This window comes from Carassius carassius, chromosome 23, assembly GCF_963082965.1.
Source record: "Carassius carassius chromosome 23, fCarCar2.1, whole genome shotgun sequence".
Taxonomy (NCBI): Eukaryota; Metazoa; Chordata; class Actinopteri; order Cypriniformes; family Cyprinidae; genus Carassius; species Carassius carassius.
In genome coordinates, this window is record NC_081777.1 from 27,821,854 (window position 1) to 27,846,039 (window position 24,186).

At 37.3% G+C, this 24,186-nt stretch overlaps 3 protein-coding genes across 5 annotated transcripts; 1 reads left to right on the top strand and 2 right to left on the bottom strand.

The window, feature by feature from the left end:
• Positions 1 to 373: 373 nt before the first annotated feature.
• Positions 374 to 2,175, bottom strand: tmem243a (transmembrane protein 243, mitochondrial a). Its single transcript, XM_059507185.1, has 4 exons — positions 1,882 to 2,175; positions 1,545 to 1,595; positions 1,218 to 1,322; positions 374 to 913 (listed from the first exon to the last, which is right to left on the bottom strand). Exons 1-4 carry the CDS (start codon positions 1,981 to 1,983, stop codon positions 791 to 793), a joined length of 381 nt encoding a protein of 126 aa, XP_059363168.1. The 5' UTR covers positions 1,984 to 2,175; the 3' UTR covers positions 374 to 790.
• Positions 2,176 to 2,715: 540 nt separating this feature from the next.
• LOC132101675 (transmembrane protein 53-like) lies at positions 2,716 to 10,999 on the bottom strand. Of its 3 annotated transcripts, XM_059506796.1 has the most exons (4): positions 10,919 to 10,999; positions 5,824 to 5,949; positions 5,260 to 5,726; positions 2,716 to 4,007 (listed from the first exon to the last, which is right to left on the bottom strand). In XM_059506796.1, exons 1-4 carry the CDS (start codon positions 10,996 to 10,998, stop codon positions 3,646 to 3,648), a joined length of 1,035 nt encoding a protein of 344 aa, XP_059362779.1. In that variant the 5' UTR covers position 10,999; the 3' UTR covers positions 2,716 to 3,645. The 3 variants fall into 3 exon arrangements, with proteins under 3 accessions (XP_059362779.1, XP_059362782.1, XP_059362781.1); XM_059506799.1 differs by lacking the exon at positions 10,919 to 10,999 and having other exon boundaries at positions 5,260 to 5,721; positions 5,824 to 5,947; XM_059506798.1 differs by lacking the exons at positions 5,824 to 5,949; positions 10,919 to 10,999 and having other exon boundaries at positions 5,260 to 5,737.
• Positions 11,000 to 14,185: 3,186 nt separating this feature from the next.
• Positions 14,186 to 23,904, top strand: prrt4a (proline rich transmembrane protein 4a). The gene is made up of 4 exons (XM_059506795.1): positions 14,186 to 14,469; positions 15,811 to 16,588; positions 17,879 to 18,022; positions 21,616 to 23,904. Exons 2-4 carry the CDS (start codon positions 15,892 to 15,894, stop codon positions 23,523 to 23,525), a joined length of 2,751 nt encoding a protein of 916 aa, XP_059362778.1. The 5' UTR covers positions 14,186 to 14,469; positions 15,811 to 15,891; the 3' UTR covers positions 23,526 to 23,904.
• Positions 23,905 to 24,186: the final 282 nt, after the last annotated feature.

The following is a 24,186-nucleotide window of genomic DNA, read 5'->3' on the forward strand; positions in this document are numbered from 1 at the left end:
TGTGTTTTGAGGTTTTAAAATTTGAGGGTGACAGTCAAATTCTTTGTATAATTACACACTGTAGAGACATAAATATGATAATAATATATTCGAATAAGGACAAAGAGAATTCAGAACACTGCTTTTACATTTACTAATAAAATAATCCAAAGCATTTGTGATTCTTCTTCATATGCACGCCAAAAGATGGCAGTCGTTTCAAAGAAATTACAATGTGGAACGCTATGCTTTAAAACTATTTAAACATTTTTCTTAAACATTTAAATAATTGTTATCTTAAAAGTGAAAAATACCATGGTATCTGTCAACTTTCCAATAACAGTGGATTGTATATCAAAAACAAAATTATCTTCTTTTTTTTCTTCATGGAGAATCCAGACTCTGCAATAGTCATAATGGTCTACAACCCATAAAATATTTCACTTCCATAGTGCATGTATACTATTTTATTTATTGCCAGTTTTCAGACCTTTGGCACCAGTATTGTTCTCATAACATAAATCACAATATTTAATAACTAACTGAAATGCTGCTTTATTTAGCATGACTTGACTCTTGATAGCAACAGAAAATAATGTACAAAATATTGAGTATATACAGCTTTGGCAAAATAAAATTTGCAAAAAAGTACACTTTCCAAATATTCAAATAAAAACTTAATAGATTTGAAAAATACATCTTATCACCTATGCAAACATAATTGAAACTGTGAGGCTCACTTCTGACAAATAAATCACTTTTTAATGTGCTTGACAGAATTATGAAGGTCACGTAGTGTGTCTAAATCATGTCATCTTCCGACATCATGGAAGTACAGATTGGCACACAGACAGAGAAGGATAATGAGACCTATGGAATAATAAATCAGACCACGAAACTTTGGATCCAGATCACCTTGACGATACCAGAATATCTACAAAAAACAGAGAATTTTTTTTTGCAAATTATATATATATATATATATATATATATATATATATATATATATATATATATATATATATATATATATATATATAACACTAAAAGAAGAAAAAAAAAATCACCCAAAAGATTCAAACGTCCTGTTACAGCAATTTGACCATGAAGCACAGTAGAAAACTAAATTGTAAAACTCCCATGATTTGACAAAAAGATAGCTTTTGATTTACATGCATTATTATAATAGAGTTGGAAAGCATTTAACCATATATATAGAAATGTTATACAGTACTAACCAGCACCAATACAGAAGAACAGATCATAATGATGCAGACCACAAAGAAAATATTTAATGCTGTTGGAGAAGGTGTTGGGAAGACAAACGAACTGATGACAGTTACCTGAAAAAGTAAGGGGAGGGGTTAAACAAAAACATAAAATTTTCAGGTACAACTAGCAAGCTGCAGCTGAATGGATCAGTCATTTAAAAAAAAACTGTAAGAACATACAGAGTGTGGGTTTGGTTATAGTATTGGTAAGTTGCTGTATATAAAAACAATAGATGTCTATGCTGTGTCCTCATTTAGATAGCTAACTAAAGGTGTGTGGTCCCTAATACTCACTAGAACAAACAGAGATGTGAGTCCACCAATAGCCAGATTAACAGCTGTGTGCTGAAAGAAAACAGAAGTTGACATGAAGAAATACAGAGGCTAAATTTGTCAGTTTAACTAGTTTGATTTGATGAAAATCTTTCCATATATTCAAGTTCATGTTGTGCATGCTTAAATCCCTTTAATTCTGCTTTATAATCTCCCTCTAGAGTCCTGTAATGCCTCCTCAAGAGTTTAGCCTTGATCAATAAGCAATAAACCACTCTTAAAAATAATGTTTCTGAATTAATGTTGATAAACACTTAAAAACTAACCGTAAAAAGCAGCAAGTAACTGTTTCTCTCACCCGAGTTAAAGGCTCTCCAAACAGCGTGTTGTCTGCGCCACTGGAGCGCGTCCTGAAGTCATCATCCATGTTGCTGCTGGGATTGAGAGGGTTTGTGGTCATGAGAAGCGGATCATCTCTGAACCCTGCCTCAGCCTCCTGCACTCATGATCAGGCCTGAAAGCACTTTCTCATTCCTTCAGATGCGTAACACTCACTCAGGCCTCAGGCCGAGGCAGAAACACAAAGCGAGCTGTTTTGCACACATCTTAATGGAACACAGGGAGACGTTGTTAGGAGAAATGGTCATGAGATTATGCTTGAAGAATTCAATTCACATCACATCCAATCAAAACAAGTGGGCGGACCTTAGCGGCCCAGGTAAAATTGATTCATATTATTATTTTTATATTTTAGCTATTCACTGTTTCCCCCGTCCCTCTCTTCGTTTAAATGTCTTTAAATATTCCCTGGTTAATTATTTAGGTTAAAATGACTTTCAATACCTTTGCTAAAACAACTTCTAAGAACGAGGTTGTCAGGTGGGACCTGTTACTTTTCACAGCGCTGGTAGAGAGAGACTAATCACATTCATTTGTGATTACTAGATGATAATCTTTAAAACCATTTCATTAAAATGAATTACGTTTCACTATATAATAAGTAATAATCACTTTGCAAGATAACAGAATTTTTACATTATTTGGAAAATACTACTGCATCTACACCTGATTGTGGTGCTCATGTCAACAAGCGCCCTCTAGAGGAAAACTCAAAAACACAATTCTGCCAAATTGTTTCATCTTGCACAACCCTTTTTCTAGACTTCTAGTTTAAACAGACAAAACACATCAACAATCTGAATCATTTATTTGACTTTTTTTAATATGTAGCAACAGAAAAGTAAAAACCTTTATTATTGCATTGATGCACTGTAAAGCAGGACACTTCGCTAATTTGCCAAAAACGTTGGTATAAGCTAAAGGTTTCTATTACATTATACAGAATAAAAATATAAAAACATGTAATATAAAAACCTAAGTGTCCCACCTTACTTGTATTTACCATATTGTCTGCATAGGTACCTGAACAAACCACCCACGTGTCATTTCTAGACAAACAACACTGCATATTTTTACAAGGATTTTCAAACAGTGCATTATATTTAATTATATTATGTTTTTAATTTATTAATTTACTTCAGATTTTGTCATTGACAAATTTAAAGTAAGTAATTTCTGTAGATTTAAAAATAATTGTTTCCTTTTGAGGTAACACATAAATGATCAAAGGACAGTATATTCAAAAGAACATACTATAGATGTTAAATGTTAAGGTGTAAATGTAAGTTGTCACAAACTATAATTCTCTATTAATGAAAGGTCAGTTTACAGTTTAGCAAAAAATTATAACAAAATAATACACAGTTTTGTATGTCAAGATAGTCCTTTTGAGGTCAGATCAAATGTTGGACAAAGTACAAGAGCTTCACATTGTAGTGCAATAAACCTAACTGGTCTGATATCAGCAGAAAGTATGAAGTACAGTATTACACATCCCCAACATAACAATGCTACAGTCTTCAAAGGGAGCTTAGATTCTTCTTTTGAACCGGGTATGAATTTTTGGCTGAAAAGGGTTTTATGTAGTCATAAATATTTAAACAGACTGAAGAAGTTTGAGAAACAGTCAGATTTTGCAAGACCAAAGTACAAAAGATCATGAGAATGTCAATATTACAATAAAATCAGGCACTTTAATGAGACGGATGACGGCCTTCAAAATTCACATTTTGGCCTTCAGAGGCACCATGTTGAGAGACTGCACAAAGTACTCCAGCGTGGAGAGATAATCCTGAGGGTGTGTGCGCAGATGACCTGCATGAACAGACTCCTTCCACTTCCTGCTCTCGACAGTTTGGCCGCGGCTCCTCCAGAACTCCACCATCTTCTCCAAGCTCTTGTAATCACAGAGTGCATCGTTCTCAGAGTAGAAGAAAAGAGCAGGTGCCATCACAGGAGTGTTCCAGAAAACACTGATAGATGTGTTGTAGTAGTCAACCGTCTGGTGTTTAAAGACACGGAAGTACATCATGCTAGTCAACTTCACGAGACCTTCCATCCGGGGCAATATGGTTTTACCTAGGCCTGGACAACAAACCCAAAATAATTAAGAGATTTCCGTGAGTTGATGAATTTCTCTCTCTGAAATCTGCAGGGTTTTTTTAGGCCTTATGTAGTTTGCTGTGTAAAGATAAATATGATGTTTTAAACCTACAAGAAGATTTCTATTTAAAATACATTTTTACTTAAAAAAATGAATCACAGTTTTTACTAAAATATTAAGCAGCACAACTGTTTTCAACACTGATAATAATGTTTTGTGAGCATCAAATCTGATTGATTTACAATGATTTCTGAAGGATCAGGAAGACAAGAATAATGATTGCTGAAAATTTAGATTTCCATCACAGGAATAAATTACATTTCAAAATTGATTCAAATAGAAAACAGGTCTAAATTGTAATAAAGCTCCACAATATTACTGTTTTTACTGTATTTATAATCAAATAAATGAAGCTCTGGTGAGTGAGAGACTTCTTTCAAAATAACAATATTACCAACTGCAAATTTTAAAAAACGATGCAATCTCCAGATTGAGGCAAAGTGTTTCAATAATTTTTTAATGTTTGACAATAAACAAATGTACTTTTATAATATCAATTAAGTACTATTTGGGTTCATTTTGGAGAAATGTGAATTTTGTACATTGTACTTACAAGTTTCAAACCAAACCTGAAAAAAATGTGATACTACACACGAGTAATCAAGTAACCATAATTATTAGAACAAGCTGATTGATTTATAGGGTCTATATGACTCATTGTTTGGCTGTAGTGCCAACTTTAATTTTCCAGTGCATGTTAAGCATCTGTTATGTGATTTGGCGCACTCCACACTCCTACACAAAGCCATATTAAATTACAAAAAATAGAGAGGTACGAAAGAACACATTCAGTATACTACTAAAACAGGATGGGCCAGTTCACAAAAAAACATGCTTTTGCTTCAAAAATCATGATACAAGAGCAGTGGGATGGCGAAAAAACTGCCAAAACAATAGAAAAACATGTCTTTCTAGTTGGTTTACATAGAAAAACAATGGAAAAGTGGCACATTGGAATGGAAATGTGTGTTAATAACCTTGGGGGGAGGGGGTGTTATTGCAATAATTAGCTATATTAAATATGCTATATTTGTATATTTTATATGTATTTGTGTCACTATTTGGTTATTTACATGAGAGAAACATGGTATGGTATATAATAATGGTATATGATATTTATAGTCATACCGTGATGTATATAAATACACTTTACATTCCAATCTCTGTACATACCGTTGACCATATGCTCCAGCGATCCCATGACAAGGCTGTCATATATGTGCCCCCTGATCCTGTTTGTCAGGCCTTGGTAACGCTGGGTGTCTTTGGCCACATGAACAAGCATCTGACCAAACGTATATGCACCTATGGAGAAAGCATGGACCAGTAGAGGGCGCTGTGAGAAGCGCTCGCTCTCTAATAATTCCAGCAAACGACCACCATACTCCAACCCCCAGCGGGGCCACAAGAACTGGCTCACCTCACTTTCCACTACGAGCACATCAAAGCCCATGCGAAAGTAAATCTCACAGTATTTGGCAATGGTCTGCGGCCTGGAGCCCAGCCATGACAGCAGCAGCAGTATCGGTTTAGGGTGACCAGCTGAAACACTAGCCGTGGGAGTCCCAGCGACATCATTAGTGAGGAAGGTAATGTGTTTACTGATCTTGTGAGTAGTGACACCTATCATGGTGGCTGCTCTGGAAAACATGATAGCAGGTGAGCTAAAGAAAGAACAGAATGGAAACAACAACAGTTAATTTTTATAAAAGGCACAGCTGACTCCAACTTACTCACGTGTTGGTCGGTGACGGGTTTGCCTCACACGTCCTGAAAAGTGAAGCTGCAGGCTCTTTGATCGCTCTCTGGTGGCTGGCTGCAGTACAGGTCATAAACCTGCCCTCTCTGTGTAAACAAAAGGCGCTTGAGTCAAAAAAAAAAAAAAAAAAAAAAAACATTACAATTTGCTGAAAGACGGTTTTGGTCATTTAGGGTTGTTGTTATGCTGATTAAAGTCAAGTTGTTCATTTCTGAGATTAGTTTAATTTTAGCTAGTAATTTGATGCTGTAAAAACGGGGTGTGTCATTATGGTTGATTGGGTCTGTGGGAGTTTGCCCGGATTGATACGGCGGATCCACCTCATGACATTACTGCACAGACTCTGGCTACAAACGAATCTCTAGTGCGCATACTCTGGCGACAAACGAAACTCTACTGCGCAGACTCTGGCTACAAACGAATCTCTACTGCGCAGACTCTGGCTACAAACGAATCTCTACTGTGCAGACTCTGGCTACAAACAAATCTCTACTGCGCAGACTCTGGCTACAAACAAATCTCTACTGCGCAGACTCTGGCTACAAACAAATCTCTACTGCGCAGACTCTGGCTACAAACAAATCTCTACTGCGCAGACTCTGGTCACGAATTACATAATTTACTGAAGATGGCAGTGGCCATACTGAGATACTTTGGCTTCCCTTTCTATAATGGAAGGAATAGGATAAGCATCGTCCAAATTGTTTTACGGTCTATGGTTGGTGCCAAAGAAATCCTCTCAATGCCAAATGAAATCTAGAAATCTGAAATATCTAATCTTCTGGATGAACGGCATGCTGTATTGCCTTAATTCTTTCAGTTGGTTTAGTTACGGTAGGTCTGAATCGATTAAAAAGAGTGTGCTTCTCAGACACCGCCCATTTCGGATGTGTTCATACCGTGTCTGATAGACCATGGTGAAGAAACCTTCTCCCCTGGGAGAGATCAATCTATAATTCACGAAATGCTAAATATTTTTGTGTTGCACCATTAAACTTGATGAAGTTTAGTAAAACTGCATGTAAAATAGCCTTATACATAACCAAAGCCTCTGACCAGGAGTGATAGCATTCTGACTGAATTAAATCAGTGAGATAGATTTGGTAACAGACTAATGCTTTTCGACATACATTATTTGATAATGTTTACATTTTATAAATACCATATATCATATGCAATTATATACAGGTGCTTCTCAATAAATTAGAATGTATTGAAAAAGTTCATTTATTTCAGTAATTCAACTAAAAATGTGAAACTCGTGTATTAAATAAATTCAATGCACACAGACTGAAGTGGTTTTAGTCTTTGGTTCTTTTAACTCTGATGATTTAGTCTCACATTTAACAGAAACCCTCAACAAAATAGAATACTTCATAAGACCAATAAAAAAAAATAGTGAATTGTTAGCCTTCTGGAAAGTAAGTTCATTTACTGTACATGTACTCAATACTTGGTAGGGGCTCATTTGCTTTAATTACTGCCTCAATTCGGCGTGGCATGGAGGTGATCAGTCTGTGGCACTGCTGAGGTGGTATGGAAGCCCAGGTTTGCTTGACAATCCTCATAAGGTTGCAAGTCTCTCAGTTGGTTGTGCATCTTTTTCTTCCACACTTTTTCCTTCCACTCAACGTTCTCTTAACATGCTTGGATACAGCACTCTGTGAACAGCCAGCTTCTTTGTCAATGAATGTTTGTGGCTGACCCTCCTTGTTGTCTTCTTGACAACTGTCAGATCAGCAGTCTTCCCCGTGATTGTGTAGCCTAGTGAACCAAACTGAGAGACCTTTTTTGAAGGCTCAGGAAACATTTGCAGGTGTTTTGAGTTGATTAGCTGATTAACATGTCACCATATTCTAATTTGTTGAGATTGTGAATTGGTGGGTTTTTGTTAAATGTGAGCCAAAATCATCACAATTAAAAGAACGAAAGACTAAAACCAGTTCAGTCTGTGTGCATTGAATTTGTTTAATACACAAGTTTCACAATTTGAGTTGAATTACTGAAATAAATTAACTTTTTCACGACATCCTAATTTATTGAGAAACACCTTTATAACATTACAGAGAACTTAAAACCTATTAGCATTACTAACAACCAAACCTAAGAGTTCTGAATACGTTAAATAAGAAAATAAGTAGCAACTAACCCCTTACAGTAACTTTTACGCTCTGATTTAAGACCATTTGAAGGTCACTTTATCAAGAAGTCCAGTGGCAGAGTGGAAGTCAATAGGGCAGATATTTCAGTACTCTAAAGAGCAAAGTAAGTTTGCCACATAGTTTTATCAAATCTGACAGCAACTAACTGTCATAAAACTCACAAAGTGGCCTTACAATGTGCACATGATCTAAGTTGATGTTGTTTTTTTTCCCCCAAGAGTTCACATTTTCCTGTGGAAGAAATTGTATTAATATGTTATGTTTACAATTACTGTATTGCTTAAGAGTGACATGCTTCTTTGCTGACTAAACATAACAAAGAATGGCTATTGATCTTTAAGATAAGTGTGAAAGTAAAAGAGCACACACAATCCATATTCTAATGTGGAATGGAATGGTAAAAGGGTGTTGGTACGTGACACCCAAAGACAGAATATGATAAGCAAGTTTAAAAATGTGGTTGAAAATACCATCATTGGCCAAGAGAGATAACATTCTGAAAGATGAGACTATAAGAGATAGGATGCCCTCCCTTCACTGTCACTGTCACTGAGTGACTGTCTGACTGCTGGCCTTTTCTTGCAAGAAAATAAACCTCATCAAAGACAACTGGCATATCTGTCCTACTTTTATCTAAACTATCTTATGTAATGGAGGATGTCTAAAATATGTAACACTGGGGGGCCTGCAAAAGCAGGATTGACAAATACAGAGGAATGTGTGATCAAAGGTCAAAGAACAAACACATGCATGGATTTTTACAAGGGTCAAAATATTAGTGGCATGATTCTCAAACCACTGCCAAGCTAACATGACTTTTCAGCACAAGTGAGAGCATAACACACACTTATAAACCTCACACATGCTCTCACAAGGCTAATTCCACCTACTTCACTTACTGAAGCTTTCTATTCCGTGTGATGCTTCATTAACATGACAGTATCTACAGCATTGTGTCTATACAATCCTGATTCTGTTATTTTCGTTAACATAAAATGTGATATAATGCACATATAATGCATATAATGCATGATATTTGCAGTAAAATATCCAAAAACCACTAGGCTAGTGTTATATATTTTGTCCAGCTGATTACTAACAATATCTGTAATGTTTTCAACTACTTGTAAATCATGAGAAAATTCCCATTCTAAACAGCGAAACCGGCAAGTGCAGTCACCTGTCAATGACGTTAGTTACCCTTTGTTACCGCCTTTACTGACGTAGAAACCACATGACAACAGTGTCGTGGACAAATGCGGAAGTAGTGTCTAGCATCCAGCAAACCACTAGCTTGCTTCAAGCAGTTCCTTATTTACTTCTTCTTGCACATTTTATGGTGGATTGTGTTACTTATTTATGGAACATTATTACTGTTTACCGTCTGCCGCTGGTTCTGTCGACAAGGACAGCTCCCGTAAACGTAAGCGTACGGGCCAACCAAACGACCCAAGAAGAGTTTGGGACCAGAGGAAAGAGCGAGGATCAATATCGGTGTTGTATTTTCTAGATGGAGAGAGCTACGTGACAAACTTCAACTAGAAAGAGATGCCGATCTCGCTTGTGTTTTACTCGACAGGTGAGTTGTTTTGATTAGTATTATGGGGCATACATGGCAAACGCGCATCGCGTCTCTAGACCCATGCGAGGATGCGTCTGATCCATAGTCTGATCGCGTCTTTGCATTGACTTTGTATGTAATCTACTCGCGCAAATCGTTAAATTCGCGTTTGCTATGTATGCCCAATTATTGTGTTTAAATGTACACGAGTGTATATATTTGTTGAACAAGTGGTAATCGTTTTCATATCGTCTTATTGATGGCCGTCAGCGGTTGGGTAGAAGACAACAAATCCCATCATTCCACGCTCCTTCTTAGCGTCATCAAACCACGCGATTGTTATTGTTTTGGTAGTGCGCCCTCTAGTGGCAGGTCCTACAACCTGTACCTCTAACTTATGAAAAATGACTGCAGTAAAAATATTCAAACTTTGTATTTTGATAGAGCCTTAGGTTTAATATCATAACCATGTCATATTTAATGCACTCTTTGAAAAGAAGGAGAAACAGCAAAAGCAACTGGGCTGAAATATACAGCATAAAACCAAGAAAATATCACAAGAACTGGGCTGAGAGTTCAAATGGTTCATTCATCTGTATTGTCCTCAACCAACTGGTTGAGTACAAAATGTTCAAAATAAGTATTTTTTAAAGTGCATTACATTATGTATCATATATACCTTTGTCATTCTTAACACATCCTCGAAAATTATTAAGAAACTGGAATTAGGCAGAAGGTCATAAAGTATCGTCATGTTTATGGTCCAAAGATCTGTAACGTTAGATCTTGCCTTTTTTTTTCTACTGTTAATTACACGCATGAATTCAGTCTATGTGAACTATGCAAGTGTCGATGATCCCCACTCATGTTTTGATCCAAAACAAAGCCCAGTCTCAAAATAACCCTCGATCATCAGGACTGATCATCCACTGCTGTCTGAATGATTAACGTGAAAAAAAAAGTTTTTTTTTGATGCCACAGAAATCACAAAATTTGCCACATTGGAGCTTGATTAAAGCAGTTCAAATGTCTAATGTCATAACACAAGCGAAGGAAAATGTTTGTTAGATAAGCTTGGAGTTTTTTTTTTTTTTTGCACATTTATCCTGATACAATCAGTTATTACATTTAGCAGCCTTTTCGTAATTTAGGAGAGATTAACGTTTCTTGTTGACATGACTAATGTTAGCTGTTACGTTAGCATCGCCAAACTAACTTATAAAACGAAACTTTGCGTTATTTTGACTTACATAAACTGTCTCAGATCTCTGCTGGTCAGCCTAGGTGTAAACGGACAATACGGCTTTTTAAAAAAATACGCCAAAAACAAGGATATGAGTGAGTTACTACCTGCTGCTAACAGGAGGACTCGTGGGTCGCGAGCTGAAGCAGAAGCTGACGTGCACGAGCAGCTCTGCTGCGCGTGACATTTTGCAGCAAGCGCGTGCAAGCAATAATAAATATATATATATATATATATATATATATATATATATATATATATATATATATATATATATATATATATATATATATATAGCCTATAAAAACAAGTGCACCTTACTAGTAAGTAATAATGTTCTAAATAGTCTGATATTAGTGAAAACCACAGCTTAAGTCTCAGGACACTGTGAGTGTAAGTGCTCTTTATCACCAGCAGGTGGCGAAGATGAATCACGCTTTTCTAAGCAAGCACATTCAATTCAGCTGTGAAGGGTTAAACCTGGTTAAATATTATTACAGAAGTCTGATTCATTTCCCTGAACCGGTTCATACGAACAGTCTTTTATAGTGAGCCGACTCAAACCAACTCATCAGTTATTTTTGCGTTACGTCATCACGTAAAAGACATCACTACAAAAGACACATTTACATATACCGTACTGTATATATACAGTACAGACCAAAAGTTTGGACACACCTTCTTATTCAAAGAGTTTTCTTTATTTTCATGACTATGAAAATTGTAGATTCACACTGAAGGCATCAAAACTATGCATTAACACGTGGAATTATATATGGAATTATACACATAACAAAAAAGTGTGAAAAAACTGAAAATATGTCATATTCTAGGTTCTTCAAAGTAGCCACATTTTGCTTTGATTACTGCTTTGCACACTCTTGGCATTCTCTTGATGAGCTTCAAGAGGTAGTCACCTGAAATGGTCTTCCAACAGTCTTGAAGGAGTTCCCCGAGAGATGCTTAGCACTTGTTGGCCCTTTTGCCCTCTGTCTGCGGTCCAGCTCACCCCTAAACCATCTCGATTGGGTTCAGGTCCAGTGACTGTGGAGGCCGGGTCATCTGGCGCAGCACCCCATCACTCTCCTTCTTGGTCAAATAGCCCTTGATGCCTTCAGTGTGACTCTACAATTTTCATAGTCATGAAAATAAAGAAAACTCTTTGAATGAGAAGGTGTGTCCAAACTTTTGGTCTGTACTGTATATATATATATATATATATATATATATATGTGTGTGTGTGTGTGTGTGTGTGTGTGTGTGTGTGTGTGTGTGTGTGTTAATTTAGGTCTTTTTCTAGATTTTAGGATTATTTGATGGAGAAAATATACAGTAAAAAACAACATTTATATATATAAATGAAATATTAATTTCTTTAAAGAAAACAAAATGAACACCTTACATATTCCAAACTTCTGACTTGTGTTTGCATTTCCTTTTTTATATATATGAAAAGTAAATAATGGTCAAAGCTTACTTTTGCATTGACAATGTGCAAATATAATAAACTAATATTTATTTATTTGTATATGGTCTGTATTTAATCTGATATTGACTTCAATCTGTTCACATTAAAAACATGTTTCTCCTTTAAAATGACAGGTTTAGTCCAATCATTCTTTCTGCTTCATAGCAAAGTATATGAACTGTTTCTGCATAATGTGTGCTGTGAATGATTGCTGTTTGCAGAAGTCAGCATTGCTGTGTCCGACCCAACAAGCCCCCTTCTCAGCAGCAGTGATGCAGATGATTGGTGGGGCCGTAAAAGCAGCCCTAGCCTGGGGGGATCTGACTGCGGACCACGCTGATGTCATATGTTTGATCAGCTCATCTGGGTCATTGTTCTAACCAAACCCCCCTTTAGTTCCAGCTCATTTGGTGCCTTCCTGTACACACACTATAAGAGAATGCAATTTGCAAAGCATTCAAAATGCATGTCAATCTGTGAAAGCCAATTGGATAAATGTATTAATCATGCAGTCTAAACTTCTCTGATGCATGTGGCATACAGTGATTACTTTAACTGTTTTACCAAATATTATAATCTGTAATATTCTCTGAGCCCTAACTAGTCCTCTCACAACTAGCATTTTATGGGCCTGCCCCAGTTTGTGTTCTCTCGGGGTGTGTTTTAATAAGGATTGATCTACATCCTGCTCATTCTGTCTGACCACACACACTGGTGCGTCCCAGCGGACTATCCATCCTGGATTCACTGATGGGGAATGGCTCTAAATATGTATTGAGTGTTTATATGCTCTGAATATGGAAGTAGAGTGTTTGCCCACCTAGTGCCACTCACTCATTTACCCACATAGATTCACGTGCCAATGGGATCAGCTAATAAAATGCATAAATCTGTCTGCCTGAGGAATTGTATTTGTATATATATATATAAACTGGGCTTTTTAAGTGTTTTTGAAAGACATTTCTTATGCTTACAAAGGCTTCATTTATTCGATCAAAACTCAGAAAAATCTGTAATATTGTGTGACATTATTACAGTTTAAAATAATTGTTTCCTACTTGAATATTTCTAAAAAAAAATTTTTTTTTTTTTCTTTTCAGCAACTTTGGTGCAGAATAAACATTTCTTATGCTTATTGGTGTTGAAATCATGCTGCTGCTTACAATTTTTGTGAAAACCATGATGCATTGTTTTTTCAGGGTTCTTTGATGATTATGCAAGCAGTTAAAAAACAGCATTTATTAGAAATATAAGTCTTTTGTAAATTATAAATGTCTTCACTACACTTTAGATCAATTCAATGAATCATTGCTGAAAAAAATAAAATAAAATAAAACAAACATATTTTAGCTCCTTATTTTTAAATTAATCCTACTTGAAGGGACTTTTCCCTTGTCCATTTCAAACCAGTCCATTTCATTTTGTTTTATTACAACTTATTCAATTATATTTTATTATTTTGCAAAGTATAGATTTATGGCCATTAATATATTTATTATTTTATTTTATCTTTAAAATGCTTTATATCAATCCCCGTAAGGTAAAACAGCAGCAGTTACTCTTGTGGTCTTTAGAGCTGTGAGTTATTACTCAATATTGATCTCTGACTCTCTCTGAGGGATTCAGAAAATGACGTTCAATATTGTATATCGACTTGCTAAATGAAATTGGGATGAGAGGCTCATCCTCTGTTATTTAGATCTTTGAATGCACTGTAAATATATATATATATATTTTTTTTTAGGAGCATTACTGCAGTAGATGCCATGCCTCTGATACTCAATGATATAAGAGAAAGGAAGTCAAACACCTAACATGGCTAATCCAGCTCTGGAAACAACAGGCACAGCTTAACCGAATCAGAAGAGAGGGATCAGACACCCGAAGAGAAAGAGAGATAGAGAGAGGGGGAGAGAGAGAGAGAGAGAGAGAGAGAGAGAGAGAATGGAGATGGGATACTAAAAGGGGGTGTGTCCCTCAGCATGTGTGTGTGTCCCTACGAAAAGCACAGATGGGTATGTGTGTGTGTTACAGAGAGAGTGAGAGAGGGAGAGAGATAGAGAGAGAGAGAGAGCACTAAAACACACACGCTTGTGCATGCAGGCACAGACAGAATCAAGTCCTGTCTGCTGCAGGACAGGAGGCAGAAGGATTACTCCTATTTTAGACTCTTCATCCATGCGTCCCGGGGTAAGCACATCTCTACTGGTCTAATCAAACTTTGTGTCTGTGCATGTATGTGTATGTGAGTTCAGCTGCTTCTGTGTGAAAATGTGTCACTGGATGCTGAAAAGGAGATGCATGACACAGTGCTGCACTGGTTGGTAATGTAGACCAGCATCCCCTCTCTATTGCTGAAATATAAATGATAAATGCTGCATCCACTTGGAGAGGCAGAAATAAGAGGAAAGAGTCTTGAGAAATGCAAAAAGGCGAGAAAAGAAAAGGTTCTTGTGAGTTAAGAAGAAGAGCTTGCACTGCAGCAGCTGTCAGATCATTTGACATAAATCTAAGTCTAATGGAATTACATACTGTTACAGTCTTAATATCTGAAATTCTGTTATTAATAAGGACTGATTCATATTAATTATGCTAAATATCTAGCATTTGTCTGTGTAAAACTATGCACTGTGAAGTATTTCTGTGTGTGTTTGGTGGCTGTCCTGTTCTGTGGGGTACATTTTTTTTCTGAATTGGGTCACATGACTCGAGGGGATCGAATAAAACTGATGGTGTGTAAATTCAGAGCTCTGGATGTAATATGCAACTCAACACTCAACCTTTAGTGCAACCACTTTCATGTAAAGTTACATATATTTGACATTAGAGATTCCTGATATATCAGTACATTATCAGTTATATGTGATACATTAAATAAAATAACAGATATTAGCTGATAACTATTATATTATGCATCCCTAATTTGAGTTTTATCAGATTTTTATTGGATATTTATGAAAATGTTAAATATTTGTAATATATTTTTTACATATTAACATATCACCACCAACAACTTAGTGATAGCAAACGATTATTGTAAACAATGAACCCTTTTATGTTATATTGTGTTTTATTTTATTTTATTTTGCAAATGACACAGATTTATAATTTCTAAATATTATATTTTTACATGAAGTATAGATTTACATTAATTCATACATTTTATTTTATAATTTTGCAAAGTATAGATTTATACTAATTTGATATTTTTGATTAGATTTTATATTATTAATTAGCAAAAAAGTATAGATTTATAACAAATACATCAATATATTTTTGAATTAAGTATAAATTAATATATATATAATTTTATTTAATTATTTATTTTGTATTTTTATTATTAATTGAAGTATAGACATAGTTTGTATTTTATCTTGCAAAAGTATAGATTTATACTAATGTATAATTTAGAATGTAATTTATTTATTTATGCTGTTTAACATCAAAATAATAAAATTTATATTGGTGTATGTGCATTTGAAATTCAGTTACCAAGCTAGCTGTTCTTATCTTATCTGTGTCAACCCCCAGAAACAGAGCAGAATGTGATAGTCAATGAAGACAACTTGGTGATATTGTGAGGAGAAACATCATCTTGAGAGGAGTGTCAGCATGACCCCTCACAGTGAAGCTCTACTGCTGGTCTTCAGTTTCTCACTGTGTGGTAGTTTGTGTGCTGTATCTTTAAATAGAAATGAAAGAGCCCACGTTTGGGCCAGCGCAGACCCAGAGACAGCTACCAGCACACCATGGACGTCTCGATCAACAGAAATGGATATGACAAGTCCAACCGATGTATTACATTCAGATGGGACTAGCAGAGACCTTGAGGTGGACCCTTCAGTTGATCAAAACCCCTCTGTCACAATAGATGATCATGGTTTGTCAAGACTTCTAGCCTCAAGAACACCATGGATAAAAACTCTGACTTCTGCTAAGATTAAACCTCCTTCAGATATCCAGAACGATGAAGAGGGACCTCAAACAGAGGTATCTGATTGGCCAAATTTTAGTAAGCAAGGCAATATGGAAAAATCTTTTAAATCATCTCCACTGGCAACACTACAGCCTTTTTCTTCTAAGGCCTGGAGTACCAAATCCAAGACACCTATTCCTTGGAATACAGAGACATATACACCTCAGACTGCTGAAACTAGATTTAGCACCTACCAGACACTGTGGAAGTCCTCGGGTGCTATTCAGACACCATATGCCAGAGGAACTTTAGATGGTACCACTTTGCCAAGAGGGCTAACAGACAGTCTGCAGCCATATGAGGAAACAAAGCAATTGACAGATGCTCCCACAGGTAATCAAATTAGAGCCAACTCTGAACATGATAGTGTGTGAATGTATATCTGTGTACGAAATACATGCAAAACTTTGCAAAAAAAAACAACACAAAAGAAAACCCTAAATCAAATGATTTTCCATGTTGGATCATGACAGTTCATGCTGTACTGGTGCTCATGACTGAGCATAACCATGCTTAACTGATAAAGCTGATATCTCAGTTTAATACAGACATCACTGAAAATAGTCATCAAAATAATCACAATAATCATAGTAAATAATTTGTTGTAAGCATTCTGTTCAGTGAAGGATTTGTCAGACTGATTCAAACCAGTGAATCTGACTCTGGTCGTGCTGTATGTTTTTGATTCACTAAAAAGAATCGGCTCATAAGAGTCACTTGTTCGTGAATCAGACTACAAGTGCACTGTATTTTTTGATTCACTAAAAATATTTGGCTCATGAGAGTCATTTCATTCATGAATCTAACTACTTATGACACTGTATGCTTTTGATTCACAAAAAAATCAGCTCAGAATAGTTTGTGAATCTGATTACTCTGGTTGCACTGTATGTTTTTGGTTCATCAAAAAAAAAAAAAAAAAAAAAGATTCGGCTCAGAAGATTTATTTGTGAATCTGATTACTTTTGGCTATATGATTTGAGTCATTTGTGTTAGATTTATAGGTCACATTGTATGTTTTTTTGAATGCAGACTCCACGGGCAACTCAGTAGAAAATAACTTATTGTCAATATTTTGCAGTACAATTTTTAATACAATAGGAAAATCTACTTATTATTAATTGTATGACACTTGAAACACTGATAATGACATTTTAAACTAAATAAAACGAGTAAATGTACACATCAGAATTTTGTAATATAGTGATATTAGTATCATTGAACTTTTACTGCATCTATTTGGTAAAGCTGTTTTGGCATAATAGCTTCCACTTAATGCCTGCGTCAGTATAGTGCATCCTCATTGTGCTCTTAGCTTACTTTGCTTGCGGTTTCTCAAGCTGCAGTGAAAACATCAGTATTCCAGCAGCAAACAAGCCGTTCATCACTGCAGATGTGAGTGGGATACAAGCCCTCTAAGCGACTCATTGTGAAACTTAATGCAATTTACAGCTTCTTTTGTATGAATCTTTTGGAATTAAAGTTTGGCTGAGGATTATGGGTATAAAACAAGAACAAAAACAGGTTTAAATCAAAGGACATGTTTTCACTTTGAGCTAGCATTAGCTCGAAGCTCTGCTTGCTTGACAACATGTTTACAATCCTATTTTCTCCCTCTCTCAGTTAGTCTGACAGAGCCGACTATCAATATGACAAATCCTGACCCTGAAAAAAAGGAGCGCAAGGGTGTTGACCAAGTGAAAAAGGAACAAAATGGCCAATCGACCACCACTGTGATCGAGGTCACTGAAAGCTATCCTGAAGCAGGTACTGAAGCATTTATTGTCAGAATTACCTCTATGGACTTATACTGTTGGTGAGCAGAGAGCAAGAGCTTTCCAGTTCTTCAAAGGCTTCTAAACTCAAGACAGATTCTCTGACCTTAATTAACACATGCTAAAGGCTAATGCTGACTCAGAGATTCAGCCCCAGTGTATTCTGGATCGTAACTCAAGTGGAAACACTTACTAATAATCTATATTAATCAATCAACCCTCCAATAAGCAATGAAGTGCTGCTCAATCCACAATTAGAGCTGGGTATTGGAAAAAATTAGGCTGTATTCAGAAACACAAGCTTAAAACACAGAGCCCCACCTCCTCACTTCAACACACAGGTATGTAAGTGATGTAATGTCATGAAAGTGTGTCAGTTACTAGTTTTTAAATAGTCACACTCATGAGAACGGCAACAAGGTCAATGCCTCTTAACTGTGCCGTATGTGAATGTGTGTCAGAGCTGAAGTGCGACCCATTTACAAAAGCCTAGTTCCACATCTCTCTAAAGCTTATTAACAGTCATTGTTTTTATATATTTACGGCTGATGGTGTATCTTCTTATATTAATGCTGAGATTCATGACATGGCTTACATACTGGAATATACATACATACAGTACATACAATACTGATGCACAGCTATCTTAACTTTTGTTTTACATCATTTGTATACTTCTAGATACAGGACTGTTCTGTGAAACATCAGTATGTGGTTTGTTATGTGTTTTCTCAGTGACTTAAATACCTCTTGCGTTGTATCCAGTGTAACTTCATCATATGCATAAAAAAAACTTAATAAACTGCTTGTGGAGAATATTAGCTTAGTGTTTTGTGAATATAACCTCATGAGTGAATAAACAGACTAAATCTACTTAGAAGCTACATTACAATATCTTACACCATTTGAAAGAAAGCATTCTATAACTAACAGTTAGTTTTGTAATTTTTTGTAAAAAAAATAAATAAATAATGCTAAGTCAAACAAGTGTGCTAAAAATCTTAACTAAATATGAAATCAATAATATAAATAATTGAAAAATAATGTTTGTGCTGTGGTTTCTTTTTACTGGTATGATCAATGTTGTAAACTTTAATTAAAAAAAAGAAAAATACAACAGTTCCAACAGTAAATGTTCATCTATACAACATTGATTAATGTTTGTGTGAAAAACAAAAACAAATTAATGTTATATTTTATGCATACTTATACAGCTGGTAAAATATATATATATATATATATATATATATATATATATATATATATATATATATATATATATATATATATATATATATATATATATATATATATATATATATATATTGACCAGTACCATTTTTCTCTGTTGACGTAAAATTTTTACCAGATGTCGGTAATAAGTAATCCATACACACTGTACAAAGAAAGCAAAACAAATAAGTTCAGAAATTAATTTCTGTGTAATAAAGTAGAATCACACAGAAAAAAGTATTGAACACATAAAGAAAGGGAGGTGAAAAAAACTTGGAAAGCCAAAAATGAAGTCTATCAGTAATTAGAAAGCAATCCTGCCCCTTGTCAGTGGAAATTAATATTAGTTTGTTCAGTCCCAACTGATGGCCTATAAAAAGTTGTCACACAAGAAACATTTCATGATGGGTAAAAGCAAAGAGCTTTCTCAAGACCTTCGCAGCCTTATTGGTGCAAAACATATTGATATCATTGATTACAGAAGGGTTTTTATACTTCTGAATGTTCCAGTGAGCATTGTTGGGGCAATAACCCAGAAGTGGAAAGAACATAATTTCCCCATAAACTGGCCATGATCAGGTGCTCCTCGCAAGATTTCTGACAGAGGAGTGAAAAGAATTATCAGAAGAGTTGTCCAAGAGCCAACGATCACTTGTGGAAAGCTTCAGGAAGACCTGGAATTAGCATGTACAATTTTTTCAAAGAAAATAATAAGTACAATATGCAATGTACTCAACTGCCGTGACCTATATGCATGCTCACCACACTGCACAACATTTAGACAAGGAAGTGAAATACTGGGAAAATATAGTCTGGTCAGTTGAGACAAACAATTTACTCTTTGGATGCCATAATACACACCATGTTTGGAGGTCAAATGGCACTGCACATCACCCCAAAACATCATGGTGTAGCACCGGCATTATTCAAATAATTGAAGGATGGATGAATGGAAAAAAGGGCGGGGTTAAGGGTGGTGGTGCTGAACGTTCTGCGGGCTTGCCACATTGATGTCCGGCGGGCTTGCCACATGAATGCTTGGAGGGCTTGCCACATGAATGCTTGGCGGGCTTGACTCCTTTACGGACCAGTACCAGCCGCCTTCTCCAACACCACTCGTCCCCAGCCATCACAGTCTTCTGTAATTTGGTCTTGGATTCTGTCAGGCGGTCGTGGTTTTAGTAAAGAGCACGAAGAAGGAGTGGAGATAAAATAATCTCTTAATGAACATAAACACACTTTGACCATTCAAACATAATATTAATCCAAAACAAAGACAATAAAGAAACTGAGGGCTTATAAAGTGTAGGCAACTAAGGAGCAAAGAATAAAGAATAAAGAAATTAAAGAATGAAGATTAACTGATGAAAACAAGGAATTAACCAAAATGAGGACAGACAGGAACTAAACAGAAACCAACATGTGACACCAGGATAATGAAGATGAAACAAGGGTGGACATTCCAGCGAGACAATGGCTACCAAATAATCCATTTGTAATCGGACTGACGGCTCAATTAGACTGAAAAGCCTTCATGTAAACACCTTAATTGATCAGACTGAGCTCGATCGGAATGAAATTTTGATCGAATTGAAGGGGTTGGTTTATTTCTTTTCTAATATGATTGAGAGTGCAAGTAAACACTCGATCGGATTGAACCACGAAATTGAAAGTACTGTGCATGTGCAATGACGCAGAAATAGCGTAATTACATATGACGCGAGAAACAAGAGCTCTTCCTTTTGAATAAATTGTTGTATAAATGTGTGTCATTATAAAACTTCACTCGGCTACTTCGAAGTGGAGCAGGACAACCTCCCACCAGTTCTGGATCCTCCACAGGCAACCCACTTAGGGCATGGGGAGGGGCATTTTTACTGCTTGATAAATGTGAGCAAATGTTTCTCCATACAGAAGGTTTCTTGAAGCTTTCATTACCAACAAAGGCTTTTGTACGAAGTATTAAATGAATTTCAGTACGTGTGTTCAATACTTTCAATAATTTTATAACACTACTTATTTGTACTGTTTTCTTTGTATATATGGATTACTTAGCTTGTAACCAACATCTAGTGAGGGTTTCATGTCAACAGCAATTTAAGAAATATATTTACTGAGAAAAATGGTGGTGTTCAATACTTATTTTTTACTTTACAATAATCTACATTGTAGGTACTAATATGTACACTTCAGGTTCTAAATATGTACCTTTTAGGTACCAGTGCACACCCTTTAGGTACAAAGGTGTACCTTAGTGTTTCTAAGGTATCGTGCCTAGTTATAGCATTTGTACCTCTGAGAGTGTATGTATATAACAATGCATCTTAAATTAAGCTATATATTGTATTTCAGCATCTCCAGGTGATGACTGGCGCAAATCTTCCACACTTCTGGACTGCAGCTTGGTTGGCACTGAAATCTGTCAGTCACCTGACTACTCAAGGAATCATGCTTCAACTAACAACACTCTGTCCACTCCACCTCCTGTGTATGAAACCACACCCCCTGGTGTAATAACCCCACCCCTCACCCCACCTCTACTGGTCCCTCTGCTGACTGATTGGAATGCTGCAATGGCTACATGGGGCCTTGCATGGGAGTTGCAGGTATATGGACTTGGCTGTGTGTTCTCGCTCGTGGCTGTGCTGTCTGTGCTCAGCCTTATGTGTTTGCCATTGCGTTGGCCCTCTGGCTGTGCCCACTTCAGCCTCCTCCACCTTCTCCAACTACTAACAGGTTCCAGCAGAGCTATGTGGCTCCTCTACGATCCATACGGCCAAAAAGAGCGCCTACCCATAGCCTGGGCACGACTACTGCATGAAGCTGCCTATCCCTGTATTACGGCATCATTTGGTCTGCTGCTTCTACTGCTAACCGCTCGCTCTTGTACCCAGCTACTTTCCCAAAACACCCTGCAGCGCAGCACCTGCTTGTTGGCTGCCCTAGTGCTGCTGCAAATAGCTATAGTAATGGCATCTATGGCAATACTGCAACTCTTTCCCACCCTGCAAGTTGTGCCTCTATTACCACCTGCAGCATTCGTATTGATGTCCTCTCTCTTGTCATTCACATACCTGCTTCTTTACTGCTGTGCTCGTGCCGATGTCAAGCACATTTACCGGCTAAGTGATAGCTCTCCCGAGCGGCCATCGTGCCATGCTAGCAGGTGTCAATTCACAGAAGCACGGATGTGGGAAAGGGCAGCCAGGACAGGGGTATTCTCTGCCCTGTTTCTGCTAGCATGTGGCAGTCTACGACTTTATGCTATGCTCAATGCAGCAGGGCTGACCGGTGGAGTCATTGTTGGCCTGATGCCCTGGCCGTGGTGGGGCTTCCAGCTCAGCTGCAGAGTCTGTGAAACAGGAGTATGTCTCACCCTTGCTCTTGTAATCACTCACCCCCTTCTCTGTTGCGGAGTGCCCCTTTCCAAACCAGGAGGATGTAGTTGGCTCTTCAAAAAGCCACCCACAGAAGGAACAATCATGGCCAAACCCACCATCCTCTCGAGTCGGTGTGGCTGGTCACTGCGGCCTGCAGAGAAGCTGGGGTTGTGTGAGGGAATAGCACGGCGGGAAAGTGAAAGCGAAAGCATGCCACTCTACACCTTGGTGGAGCTTCCGCACAGCGAATCCGATGGCTTGGACCTCCACTATCCCAGCAGCCCTCAGCATGAGTCTTGCACAGAACTCACCCAAACCACAAAGAAGAGTAAAGTATCCCATGTATCCTCCTTTGCAAGCTTTGATGTTGACTCCACGGCAGATCTGCGGCCCCCTTCGCCAATCGACCTGAGACGAAGCATTGATGAGGCCTTGAACAGTGAGGCTTTGTTCCAGCATAGCCTTTTTGGCTCTTCCAGGCTCTCTCTCAGCACACGTGGACCCCCGGATGGACAACCCTGTCGGGGAAACTCCACCGAACCCAGCCTATACCGTACTGCCTCCTGTGGGGACGTGGACCCCACTACAGTCCCCAGCCAACCCAGGCAATGGAGCACTATATCTGGCAGACCAGCTCACGTCTCGGTCCATTGCAGTGGGTTAAACTCAACGCAACAATCCCAGAGCAGCCTACATAGGGGCGATCAGTCCGGGCAGCAACTCCACAGACGCTACACAACCTTAGGCTCTACTTCCTCCAGAGGGAGCGTGGATGTGGAGACAACTTCTCATGTTGATGAGCTTGCCATTCAGGCTGAATTCATTAACGTCTGCAGGCAGATAGATGCACTTAGTATCAGTAGTGATACGATCGACCTATAGGGGGAGAAATCTTTATTCACCTACATATTATGTTGTAGGGGTTCTCATCACTGACCTGCCCTCGAGGTCCACTTTCCTGTAAAGTTTAGCTCCAACCCAAATCAAACACACCTGAACAAGCTAATTAAAGTTTTCAGGATTACTAGAAATTCGCTGTTAGGAGAGTTTGATAAAGGTTGTAGGAGTACCACATAAGTATAGCATGTGTCGTACTTTCCTGCAGAATTAACCTTAATATTTTCCAGTTCAATATTTAACTCTTGGGTGTCTGGGTGTGCTCTTTCAAGGTCCAACTTCTGGCACAGTTTACATCTGACATACCTGCTTAGAAGTTTCAAGTGATCCTGAAGACCTTAAACAGCTAGTTCAGGTGTTTAATTAGGGCAACAAGCTAATCAATGTCTTCAAGATCACTAAAAAAGTTACAGGTAGGTGTGTTTGATTAGGGTTGGAGCTGATCTCTGCAGGACAGTGGTCCCTCAAGGACCAAAGTTGCTCAGCCCTGACCTATAACGCCTTTAAGTAATTTCAACCCTCACAACTCCAATTTACAGAACTTTTCTTGACATACACACAGAAATGAATTTGCTGTTAATGCGTTCTGATTGAATGGAAAGAAATGTTTTATTTTAGAAGCAGACATGACATGAACAAAAAAAAG